Source organism: Melanerpes formicivorus, unplaced genomic scaffold, assembly GCF_026170545.1.
Source record: "Melanerpes formicivorus ecotype bairdi unplaced genomic scaffold, bMelFor1.0.p_v2 SCAF_19, whole genome shotgun sequence".
Taxonomy (NCBI): Eukaryota; Metazoa; Chordata; class Aves; order Piciformes; family Picidae; genus Melanerpes; species Melanerpes formicivorus.
Genome location: NW_027142371.1, coordinates 12747097 through 12760546, shown reverse-complemented (window position 1 = coordinate 12760546; position 13450 = coordinate 12747097). Strand labels below are relative to the sequence as shown.

Here is a 13450-nt window from a genome sequence, read left to right as displayed (position 1 = left end):
AAGCAGGACTATTCCAATCAGTTGTAATTTTCATCTCCAACAGCTTAAGTGGAGGTGCAATCCTTACTCATTGAAATAAGGAATGGAAACATCTGCAGTAACCTCTCTCACAATGCTGCTTGCAGGAACTTTTTGTCTTCTAAAATCAGAAGACATTTGTATTTCTCCTTTATGCATATATATATATCTGATACATTTACACATGTAATACATGTACACATGTAATACATTTACACATGTAACAAGCACTCATCCCACACAGAGCACCCTCCACATCACCTAAAGTATTCCATGCAGCCCAGAGAGACAATATAAATCCTATCTGGAATTTCTGGGGTTGTAAGAGCAGAGCCTACCCACCTAATAATAGAACACGTTTAGGAGCATTATTTGGACAACATTTCTCCTTTTATTTCCTAGTACTTATCCATCTTTAAGGCTCTTTTGCCCCTGCAATAACTGAGGAACTTGCAGAATTCTGCCCTCTTCCCTGCTGCTTATTGCCTTACATTGTAGTGCTTATTATAGATCTTAGCTCTGTTGACTTCATTACTTGCTGCACAGAATTTTTTCCAGAGAGAGCTTAAACCACCCAAGCTTGATTTAGAAAGCCCCACAAGATTTGAATCGTGGCTACTCTAAAGACTAAAGAAGCCTTCTCTTCAGTATATTCCTGGGGTGCTTAATTATTCTTAGAAATATCACCATTGCACATGATGAAGTTAAATGAATTCATGTTACATGAGATCACAATCTTATCTTGGGCTTCACTTTCGCTGTTGGAATCATCAGCTCTTCCCCTGCATCTTAAACACAGCAGGAAAGGGAATCAAAGGTGAACAGCATGTGCTGTCATCAGAAGATGACCTGGGCTAGTGGAAGGTGTCCCTGCCCATGGCAGGGGGGTTGGAACTAGATGATCTTTAAGGTCCCTTCCAACCTACACCATTCTATGAAATCAGTTGCTTGGGGAGATGATATTCACAGAATGCCAGCTTGGTGGGGCTTGGAAGGGACCTCTGCAGATTACGTAGTTCAACCCCTCTCTGCTAAAGTAGGGTCTCCCAGAAAGGTTGCCCAGGATCACAATGCCCAGGTGGGTTTGAAATCTCCCCAGAGAAGGAAACTCCACCATCTTTCTGGGCAGCCTGCTGCAGGGCTCTGGCACCCTTACAGGAAAGCTTTTCTTCATATCTCAATTTATGTTCCTCACAAACATCCTGGGTTCCAGTTTGTGCCTGCTGCTCCTTGTCCTGTCACTGGGCACCGCTTGAAAAGTGTCTGGCTCCAGCCTTTTGCCCCCCACCCTTTAGCTCTTGCTGAGCATTGATCAGATCCCCTCTCAGGCTGTTCTTCTCCAGGCTCAACAGCCCCAGGGCTCTCAGCCTTCCCTCTTCACAGAGATGCTCCAGGCCCTTCAGCATCTTTGTATCCTCTGCTGGACTCTCTCCAGCAGTTCCCTGTCTCTTTTGAACTGGAGAGACCAGAAGTGGACCCAGTGCTCCAGCTGTGGCCTCACACTGTGCTGTCACCTCCATCCTCCAATCCACCAGATGGGTTTGATTATGCTGGGCTGTGGCTTGTTACTACAGGCAATGTGTGACCAGTGTGCTTTCATCTGATATTCCTCATCCCAAAGTAGCCTGCTGCAGTTCTGGAAGAGAATAAAAGCCTCTTATCCATCCTGACACCCACACACTGTGGTGACTGAAACACTTGAATCATCTGTGTTACTCTTTCCATCTATCTTGGCAAAGGCCAACAATTCCTTCAGGCCACTAGTCCAACCATTTGTAAGTTGTCTCAGCTAATAGCACCTAGGAATTGATAATATGACAGCATCAGTAAATTCCTGGGTCTTGGATCCTTAAAGCTGTCTGATGCAACATGACCACACAAGTCCCAAGCCATTCTGCCCTATTCTCTTTGTAGAAGCCCAAATCTGCCAGGGTTGCTCCTACTCCCACCAGCAGCTGAAGGCAAAGAGAATGTCTTTGCTGTGGCAGAAGGAGGTCTCTGAGCTGCTGCTGTGCAGCAGAAGGTGGCTTCTGCTGCTCCTGAGAGTAACACACTTCTAGGCTTCTGTTTTGTCTCTCCTTTATCAGTGTGCAGGCAGATCTGACATCCTCTGGGCACAGAAGCCCATAAAAGCTGCTCCAACAGCCTTTTCCTACAAATATCTGTAAATCCACTTGGAAAGCTCTGCACTATTGTACTTGAGGGGCCACCTTCTTCCTTCTCCATACCAATGTTTCTATACTGCTGACATTAAAAGGGAAAGGAAATAAACTGCAACCATATTTTCTAGTGATTACTTCCACCACATTTCCTGGAATAAATTGTTCCTTGTAACTGAAGCTGGATCCTGGAATAATGGGGTATAGAACAGGTCAGCAGTGTTATTACTGTGTGTATTTCAGCAGCGCCCAGAGCCCCTGCTACGGCCAGGACTCCATTACATATACTAACAAGAAGCAGGACAATTTTCTGCCCTAAGCTCCCTTTCTAAATAAGAAAGGCAGATGATAGAAGACAGAGCCAGAGAAGTGAGGACTGTAGGTCCTTGGACTCCCTGTCTGAACATTATCTGCCAGACCAGGCTCCTGCTTTCTGAGATACATTTAGGTGCTGTACAAGATGCACTTCCCCTGAGGCTTGCCCAGTGGCATCAGTCTGCCTTTCACAGGCATCACCCAGCACTCCAATTCACACTCACAGCTCAACATTTTAGTCCTTTCCCACCAACCTCATTTACTTTGCTTTCCCAAACCCCATCCCTGGAGATACTCAAGGTAAGGCTTGACAAGGCTTTGAGTAACCTGATCTGACCTTGAATCCTGTGTCCAGTTCTGAGCCCCTCAATTTAAGAAGGATATTGAGACTCTTGAATGTGTCCAAAGAAGGGCAACGAGGCTGGGGAGGGGTCTAGAGCACAGCCCTGTGAGAAGAGGCTGGGGGAGCTGGGGTTGCTTAGCCTGGAGAAGAGGAGGCTTAGGGGAGACCTTATTGCTCTCTACAACTATCTGAAGGGAGGTTGTAGCCAGGAGGGGGTTGGTCTCTTCTGCCATGCAACCAGCACCAGAACAAGAGGACACAGTCTCAAGCTGTGCCAGGGGAAGTTTAGGCTGGAGGTGAGGAGAAAGTTCTTCCCAGAGAGAGTTATTAGCCATTGGATGTGCTGCCCAGGGAGGTGGTGGAGTCCCCATCCCTGGAGGTGTTCGAGAGGGGATTGGATGTGGCACTTGGAGCCATGGTTTAATAGTCATGAGGTGTTGGGTGGCAGATTGGACTTGATGATCTCTGAGGCCCTTTCCAACCTTATTTGCTCTATGATTCTAATGGAGGATGTCCCTGCTCACTACAAGGAGGTTGGCCTAGATGACCTTCGGAGGTCCCTTCCACCCCAGAGCATTCTGCCATCTCTCCCCGATGCCGATGCGTTTGTGCATCACGAGGCCGCAAGTGAAGCAGCTCATCAAACCTGAAGGCAGGCTCCACTTGGGCTATTTCGTTGGTATAATTCAATTAAAAAACATATTAATTCCACCAAGAGTATCACAACAGATGACCTCACCACCTCCTCCAGCTGTTGAAGACTGCAAACAGCAGAGGCCTATGGCTGCAATGAGACATTTCCTTGTCTTTAAAAGTAATCCACAAGAACAGAAGGAAGGATGGGAACCAAAAGCTTTCAACCACATTCTAAGCCAAGAGAGCAGCAAAACAAAGCAGTTCTGGAGAGGCAGAGAGAGAAGACTAATATTTTTTTTTATGAGGGATTACCAGGCATCCAGGTTGAATCTGTAGGAGGATGAAGGTAAGCACACAGCGAGGAACCAAGATTAGCATTACTACACTGAATGGGAATTAAAAAATAGCACCAAGGGGATAATTGATTCTGGAGATTCCAGGCAAATCCACCACCAAGGCTCTGCTTTTCCCCTCCTCTTTTCCTTCCTCTCTCCTCAGAGCAGAAGCACTTCATTTGTGCTAAAGGCAGATAGGCAGCTCCCCCAGAATGAGAAAGGTTATTACAGGGACTTGAGAGAAGAGTTCAAAGAGCAGCTGTTGTGATGCCTACAAGTGATGCAATGGTTCAGAGGGTGACCTTGTGTTTCCATTTGAACTCTCCTCTTCTGCAGAGCTGTTTAGAAACAAGCTTGAAATTATTAAAATGGAAAACAAGCAGGATTCCCATTATCAGAAGTTCACATTTACAGATGTGACTTAGTTTTCGTGTGCTCCTAAACAGACACAGGGAGATCAATCTCCTGGCTGATAGAGGCATATCTTCACAGCATGTGACAATGCTATGGATGGAGAGGGAGCTCCTCACACCCCATGAACAACAGCTAATTAACCTTAGCACCAGCCAGCCCCCTCTAAGCAGTCACTCTGCTCTCATTATGCTTATCATTAAAAATCCACAGCCACACCAGCTGCAGAAGTTACAGAAGCAGTGAGCCCAGTCCAAAGGTGGGCATGTAACAAATACTGAGAGAAGGCCACTTCTAGAGCCTGGCTGGCCAAAGGTGCTCCAAGCACCACAGAGGTCAATGAAATCACAGAATGGTTTGGGTTGGAAGGGACCTTTACATTTCATCTAGACCAATCCCCCTGCAGTCAGCAGGGACATCTCCAGTCAGAGCAAGCTGCTTGGAGCCCTAAACAACCTGACCTGGAATAGTTCCAGGGATGGGGCATCTACTACCTCTCTGGACAATGTGAGCCAGTGTCTCACCACCCTCAATGTAAAACCTGTCTTCCTTCTTTCAAGTCTGACTCTCTCTCTTTTAGCTTCAAACCATCACCCTTTGTCCTGTCACAACAGGCCATGCTAGAAGGATTGTCCTCATCTTTCTGACAGACCCAGTATAAACCATGCCTGATAAGCCTTGGCCCTGGAGCTGGGTGAGCAGCATGCAAAGCAGGACACTCACCATCTTCCAGCAAAGAGGGAGTCAGCTGGGCAGGGCACTGGGGAGCCTGTGTGTACACTCTGTGTGTGCTGCACACAGGTCTGGGAAACTTTCTGTACTTTGTGAAGTTGAAGCAGCACTTCCAGACATGCCTTGAATGAAGATTTGCCTTCTCCTCTACAGTGATACTAGGAAGCAGTCTCTTTCACACCTACCTCTCTTGTGACATTGGCTTTCATATAGTTTTTTTACATGACCAGTACCTGGAAGAAACTGAGAAGCTAATGCATCAGTAACAGCTCTGGGTTTGAACACTGGCTCATTGAAACACCTATTTAAGGAAGAAGAGGCACAATGTACTTGTGATAGCCTTGGGTTGTTATGCTTTTGGAAGTGTTATTTAAGGTTATTGACAACGGTAATATCCATGAAGAACTTTTTAAGTGATGGACAGTGCCTGACTAGCAGCTGATACACCGAAGAGAGCATCTTCAGGTATCAGGAAATAGAGAAGACTACCCAAATAAGGTGGTGTAAGTGTATGAAAGTGAGGAACACTTAATGCTGCTGTCCTGTAAAACCCAGTGGCCCCTCTCCTGCTCCTCCCTCTGTGCTGCCCCCTCCTCTGCCCCATCTCTCAACCCCTGTGCAGACAGCTTCAAAGCACATTCAGACCATTCTTCCTGCCAAACACAGCACAGGCCCAAGGGCATCCTTTCACACCAGGCAGGTGCTGTAAGGGGACCACAAGCCCCCATAGCACTCCAGGTGAATCCATGCCTGGTTTGATTCCAGGAGGACTTGACTCCCCCAGTGATCATCAATGTTGTTCTGTTCTGAGGTGACCCAGCACACCCCAGCAGGGGATGCTCTGAACTACAGAGGTGATGTTTTCAGTCTACTCTTGCTAATCTATCCCACATTTTACCTTAAGCACTATGCCTTCTCCTTCCTACTACTTATATTAATTGGTGAGCCCAAGACAGTCTGTCAGTGACGCAGAGCTCTAGGGTAGATAACCTTCTCTAGGAACTGGGCTGAGGTTATCAGACTCAGGTCACTTGTGACCTCATCCTGTTTTGCACTGGGGTCCTCACTAATTCAAAGTTGGTTCATTATCTCCCTGGGTTAAGGAAGCCCCTAAAGTCAACCTTTTGAATCCCTTTAATTAATTCTGTTATTAACAATTAATTATGGTGCTACACAAACTTGTGCTAAAAAGATATAATCATTTTTTAGAAGGCAGAGATTGGTTCAAGGGAAAAAAAGAACCAAACACCAAGCCCAAACCCCAGGATTTTCCTGCATTCAACTTAAAAAGTGTGATTGCAACACTGAAATAAATAGCACAAACCAGAATAAACCTGTCAAAGGAATAACATCCCAGTGTGTATCAGGAGACAAAATGCATCAGCAAACAGATCTGAAGCGGGATTAGATCTGTTTGTAAAACACATTACCTGTCTACAGAACCAGAACATGGCTCCAAAAACAACAGAGCCCTTGCAAATGAATTTGAGGGAGGAAAACCTCCTTGTGAGGGGCTTGGAGCACAAGCCCTGTGAGGAGAGGCTAAGGGAGCTGGGGTTGCTTAGCCTGGAGAAGAGGAGGCTCAGAGGAGACCTTATTGCTCTCTACAACTACCTGAAGGGAGGTTGCAGCCAGGTGGGGGTTGGTTTGTTCTCCCAGGCAACCAGAACCAGAACAAGAGGACACAGCCTCAAGCTGCACCAGGGGAGGTTTAGGCTGGATTTTAGGAAGAAGTTCTTCATAGAAAGAGAGATTGGCCATTGGAATGTGCTGCCCAGGGAGGTGGTGGAGTCACCATCACTGGAGGTGTTTAGGAAGAGACTGGATGGGGTGCTTGGTGCCATGGCCTAGTTGATAAGATGGTGTTGGGTGATAGGTTGGACTCAATGATCTCAAAGGTCTTTTCCAACCTGGTCTGGTCTATTCTGTTCAAAGAGCAGTTTCCATATGCAACAAGCCTGTATGTGAGCAGTAGGAATTTTTTCCCCTTTTCATGTTCTACCAGGGTTTTTTGCAGTCTCCTCCCTGATCACCTTTCAGAGGCAGGTTCCTTTCTGAGGCTGCAGGATCACTAAGCACTCATCTCCCAGAAAGTTCCCTTTTTCAGTGCTGTAGCACTACAAAAAAGCAGGACCATTTCTCTCAATCTTAAAGGCACTTGAACTCCAGAGTAATCCTGGTACTTTTTTTTTTGCTCCTGTATCATTACAGCTGCCCTCATGTGTACTTAAAGTAATGCTTGGGTGAGGAAGTCCCAGCTCAATGGGAACATAACCATGCAGCATGGGGAGAGGAAGGTCGCTATCAGAAATGAATCCATCCTCAAGAGGAGAAACTAACTTTCCTTTGCCCTCCTTCTTGTCTTGCTCACACACAACTCTCATATCCCAAGAGGTTGTTCTGTGCACATCAGGGTAAAGTAGGAGGAATTCTGTCCACAAGCTGACAGGGTTTCCTCTCTATATTTAAATTTTGTGGAGTATTGATCCCATTGTCCCACAGGGGAATTTGGTGGCACAGACCTTCAGGTTCATTCTGATGGAAACTGCAAAACCCTGGGGAAGCTCTGAACCTCCCCACTAGTGATCTGTGAATGGGTTACACAGTGCTGCTGAGGCTTGATTGTCTCTGGCTCCAGCAGGAGTTTCTATACAGAGGCTTGGCAGAATCTGGTTTTTGTTTTCCTGTCATCATTTCCTCACCAGCAGGACTCAGCTGTCTAAGAGCGAGTGTAACAATCAGCCTCAGAAAATGCCACAGCTATTTAAATTCAGAAACACAAGGTCATCTCCATGCACGATCAGGGAGATACTCAGCCTCTGCAGAGGGCCAGCAAGGGATCCACGGGGCTCTTCAGTCGCACTCAAGTGCTGCTAGGGAGACTGAAGTGGTGTTTGGACCTCCAGATGACCCTCTGTACGTGAAGACCTTCACAAGGAGTGCGCCGTGTGAGGAGTGCCCCTCCCCTTGCACTGTAGTCAGAATAAATCTCTCCCATGCAAACCACAGATGAAACAAGAAGTCATGATGCTGCTGCTGCTCAGACTTCTGGAAGCCTGAACAGTTCTCCTTTTTCCTGGCCTGATAATCACCTGTGCTCAAGAGGCTGGGCGGGTTTCGCGTGGTGGCCTGTTGCCTACCTATTACTGCTAAGAACAAGCAAAATCGTTCCCAGGCAGCATGCACAAGGAGAAAAAAAAAACACACACGAAAGGAAACAAATAAAAATGTACCTCGTCATGATTATTAAAGTTCCATTCTTTCATTTGCAAGAACTCACATTTTCAAGAAAGAAGAAATGAGTATCAGGAGATAAGGAACCGTTAATGAGCCCTCTGCCTTGGTTTCAATTACACTGTGAAATTAATTTAATGCACTTTAAGAGCACGAGAGGTAATGGCTTCTCTTGGTAAGAGAGGTTGCCATTTGCTCTGATAAAGTGTCCATACAAATAGGTTGCTTAAAGACAGGGAGAACAAGTCAGTTAACTCAGAAAGAATGGGACAGATTAAAACGTGCCATCGAAGAAAGCGAAACGGCAAAAAGGAAGAAACAAACGGGCTGAATGCAAATTGCATGGCAGAGAGCTGGTAGATTGAGGTTCAATTAGAAACTTGGCTTTTAAAGAGGGTTTTATGCTAATGACATGCATCCAACTGAGATGAGATGGCTCCAGTCATCTAAAAGAGAGGAGGAGCCCAGGTGAGGAGAGATGCTGTGGCTGGAAGTGGTGGGACATCTAAGAGCAATGAATGTGAAAGCAAACACACATGGAGATACAAAAGGGTTGTGGACTGAAAACAGGCTGGGAAAGTGAGAAATGGCTACAGAGGCTGGACAAAGGCAGAGAGCTTTCTGATGGGCTGTCAAATGTCACCCAGCAAAGGCTGGTGAGGAGTCCTTGCCACTGGCATCAGCCAGCTCTTACATTGAGCCACTGGATGGAGGGAAATGAGCTCACCAGATGTGCTTGCTCAGTTAGGATAACAGAATCACAGACTTGTTTCAGTTGGAAAAGACCTTTAAGATCATTGAGTCCAACCAACAACCTAAGATTACCAAGGCCATCAAATCATGTCCTGAAGTGCCTTATCCACAAGTTTCTTGAACGCCTCCAGGGATGGTGACTCCGCTATCTCCCTGGGCAACCTATTCCAATGCCTGCCCAGTTGGGTAACTACTAGCTCTGCTTTGGAGGATGTGCTACTGGTGTCACAACCTTGTGCCTGACATGCTGACCCTCCCCTCCCCTTCCATTTAATAAGCCAATATGCAAAGATTTGAGAGCTCACTCTTTCTTTATCACAAGAATCAAGTTCATCTTGAACAGGAGCAGCAGGCAGAAACCTATGACTCGGAGAGATGGAGCAGCTCCTGCAGGTACTCACATCAAAAGGAGACCATCTGAGCAGTCTATTTCTTGCTAAAAAGGGAGGAGAGAAAACTGAGAAATCTCTAGAACTCCCTTTAATGGACTCCAACACTTTGTAAAGGGTTGTCTGCTTTCATTTGCTTGGCTTCGAGGCAACGGGACGCACAAAGCAAACTGCCTCCCAGCCTGCCGAAGTAGCAGCAGTGGAACAGCCTCATGTGTCTCTCAAGTAATTAAGGCTCCTCTGCTTCTGAACAGGTGCCTTGCAGCAACACCCAAAACGTGTTAGGATCCCCCAGTAACACTCTGCCTAACACATTTTATTGCCTAATTACTCCCACACTCGCATTTAGTGCCCTTGTTAACCCAGTACTTCAGGAGCGAACTTGCCTTGCTTAAACATGTCTCGATCCTAATCTTCCTGTCACTGGTGTAAATCAGAACTGATTTCACTACTGCTAATGGAGCTACTGCAGTGTCAAATGGCTGGGAATGGAAAAAAATCAAGTCTATATCCCAAAAAGAACATTTAGTCTGGCACCAGCAGTGTGTATTTATTTTCCTGCGTCAAAACAAAATATGCTTTCTCTCTGGTACCAACTCAACACAGAGCTTTTAAGCTGTCAATGCTCAGATTAGCCACAACTCCAAGAAAAAAGTGTTGTGGGTTGGTTTTTTTTCCCCCTGATTCTTATCAAAGACCCTACAGCAGAAAGCTTTGCTAGCAGCTCAAATGAGTGAGTTTGAGCCAGGCTACAGGTTTGCTCATTCTAGCCTCAGAAAGACAAGAATGCAAATCAAGGCAAGTACAGGGCAATGCCATTAAAGATAATCGATAACGAGCAGGCAGAAGACAGCACAGCCACAGCAGGTCATCTAGAACACCCCAGCTATCAGCCTGTGATCAGGTCACAATGTAATTACAGCTCTGTGAGTGTCTCTGTCCATTGCTGTGCAGCAGAGAGAGGGTAGGTGGCCAACCCCCTTCAGGCTGACATGAAGTGTCTGAGTGGGAATTCATTCTCAGGACCTGTGTTAATTTGAAACTAGGGGGAAGCTCCAAACCATGGAACTATACTGTTCAGCTCTTACAAATCTATGATTCCATGAAGCATGTATCAGTCAGAAAAGACCTGTAAGATCATTGAGTCCAACCACCAACATAAGACCACCATGTCCCAAAGGGCCATGACCACACATTTCTTGAGCACCTCCAGGGATGGTGACTCCACCACCTCCCTGGGCAGCCTGTTCCAATCCCTGACCACTCTTTCCACAAAGAAATTTTTCCTAATCTCCAACCTAAACCTCCCCTGGCACAATTCAGACCATTTCCTCTCATTCTATCACCTGATACTAGGGAGAAGAGAGCAACCCCCACACCACCCCAACCCCCTTTCAGGAATTTGTGAAGAACAATGAGGTCTTCCCTCAGCCTCTTCTTCTCCAGTCTAAACAATCCCAGTTCCCTCAGCTGCTCCTCATGAGACCTGCTCTCCAGACCCTTCAGCAGCTTTGCCCACAAGTCTCAGCAGTGGAACACACTGACTCAAGATTACAGATACACTTGTGATGCTACCTCGCCTATGACCTTCAGACAACACAGACCTTTGAAGAGCTAAAACTGCAGATCAATCAGCCACTGCTGCACGTACTCCAGCCTATCCTTGCTAATGGTCAGGCACTGAGAAATACAACTCTCTGATTCAGAGAGTGAGGACAAGAGAAAAACAGAAGGAAAGCCCCCAAAACCTTCCAGGATTTTCCCACTCCTCATAGAGAATTCTATTATCCATACAAGAATTCCATTTAGTCAGTGAGAGCAGACACTAGAACTGCCATCAGGTCTTGAGCTTTCCCATTCATTTCAATCAGGAAAAATCCTAAAGAATAAGATCACCAAAAAAAAACCCCAACAGTGGCTCTAGGTATCCACAGGCTCTAGATAGCCTCTCATCAAATTAACATTGGGAAGAGATCCTTTTTTTCAAAGGGAGACAACATTCATCAACAACAGAATGAGGGCAGATTATTGACTCTTCCTGGTGACCTAACAGGTCAGTGAAAATTAAATCAGTTTGTGGAAGTCAGCCCAAGGTCAAACACTGATGTGACACTTTTCTGAAGTACCCAAATCAGACAGTGCAAACCAAGAGGTCACTCAACAATGGGACTTTGCAAGCTCCATAGATTTGGGATGCTTTTTCCTTTGAAAAGTCACACAGCATATATCTTTCCTGCTAGCATGACAACATCCCTTCCACCAGCTTCAGAGTTAGGAACAGCTGAAGCACAAGAAGGTACAGGTTTCCAGAAATGAATGAATCCAGCTTCTCTGGTCTCATAAGAGACCTCTAGTCATGCTCTGGGGAAACCTTAGGGAGACTCATTTCATCCATACTGGTCTTACCCAGTACTGCTCTCTCTCTTTCTACCACCAGAAAGCCAAAATACAGTATTTGAAATGGTCACATCACTAATAGCTGGGAAAAGCTGAGCTGGAAGGAGGGGAGGCTGGGACACAGAGGATGTTGGTAACCCAGAGAAATGAATTAAATAGCAATGGTACAAGGAACTTTGAAAAAGGAAAGCAACGAGAGGACATGTGGAACACCAGAGCCACAGATGGAACGGGGAAAGGTGGAGAAATGGCTCATCCTCCTTGGCTTGCAGTGGTGACACAACTGCTTACAGCCCCACCAGTTTACCTATCAGGTCTCAGCAGCAAAACCAGTTGCAGAGATGGGAACTTCATGCAGCACCTGTCATCCCAGTGCATGGCTTTCTGTACCAGAGTGGAGGATGTCTCCCTAAGAAGATGGAAAGTCTTTTTCTGCTACTCAGCTATTGGCTGGGGCTTCTTTGAACCCTACAACTCCTCTGAATGTGCAGATGTAGAAGTGATCAAGAGAAAGCATCCAGAACTCATTAACTTCCTCTACTGCCACCAGAGAGGAGTGAGAGGAATGGGAAAAATGGGCTGATGCCTCAAACTCATGGGCTCCTGCCAATTTTGTCTTCCTCTCAAAAGACTCCACAGGCAGTAATGCAGTTATTTCACCTAAGAGGAAAGCAGCAAGAGCACAGGATGGAAACCCTAAGTTGTAGAAATGGAGAGCTACCTGTAGAAGGGCCTATGGCAATTATGCTATCACCTCCTTACAGCTCAGTTTGAGACTGCGACATGCGTTGGTGAAGTCTTTTTATAGCTACTCCTCTGGGTTACAAGCAAATTGGTTTCTGACACCTTTGCTGACAAAGTAGCTCCTGGGGTGATTTAGAAGTCCTTAGAAGAGTTGTTAAAAGCAGCTCTAAGCTCCAAGAAGTAAGCCAGACATTGTCAGTGCTGGTCCCTCAAGAGCTACACCTTGTGAAGCAACCTGGGGATCAGACCACTGCACCTTAACAATGGTTGTCTCAGTCTGGTTTATTTGACATATTAGTTTGGTCTAGTCTGAACTGACTAATAAAAACAAGTGAGGTGGTCTACTAGTTTGTTGAATTATAGCATGAAAATGATGTGATGTAAGGACTGAGCCCTGCTGTGATCAAGGTTAGGCTTTCACAAGATCTCCTCTTCTTTCTCTACTTTATCCAGTTGCAGAGAGGATGAATTTAAGGGGAAGTTAATGCTGCATTTTCAGTGATGTTCTGACAACAGACCTCAGGACAGGAAGGCTGTCAGCAGAGCAAGGAAAAGAAGGAACCACAGAGAGAGAGAGAGAGAGACCCCACCTTAAAAACCTATCAGAGTCCACACGTATTGTGGAGTGGTTCTGGAAATTGTTGTTCTGCCTTTGCAGTATTCCTTTAAAAAGATTAAAAAAAGAGGCTTGTTCTTTGAGCAGCAACTGTAATCAGGTTATGTCACCACTGCAGCTTTTACATTATGGGCACTGTGCTTTGTAGGAAAAAGAGAGCCACGTACCTTTTGTCGCCAGCCGGACACAGTTGATTTTTGTTTCCTGAAAAACAGAAAAAGAAGAAGGGAAAAAAAAAAAACAAGAAAGAAAGAAAAGAAGAAAAAAAAAAACACCATAAAGGCAACCATCAAGGTGTGCAATTGGTCTGTCTGCAATCAACACACAGCCCTTTTTAAAAGGGACGAAAGCAAATGAGCATTTTCCTT

General features: G+C 45.9%; 1 protein-coding gene across 7 annotated transcripts in view; it reads right to left on the bottom strand.

The window, feature by feature from the left end:
- The window catches only part of PTPRT (protein tyrosine phosphatase receptor type T), a 460558-nt gene that overhangs the window by 81619 nt on the left and 365489 nt on the right, over positions 1-13450 (bottom strand). For all 7 annotated transcript variants that reach the window (XM_068150103.1, XM_068150108.1, XM_068150109.1 and 4 more), the window contains exon 13: positions 13250-13286. In XM_068150103.1, coding sequence (XP_068006204.1) covers positions 13250-13286 — 37 coding nt within the window. The remainder of the gene's footprint in view (positions 1-13249; positions 13287-13450) is intronic.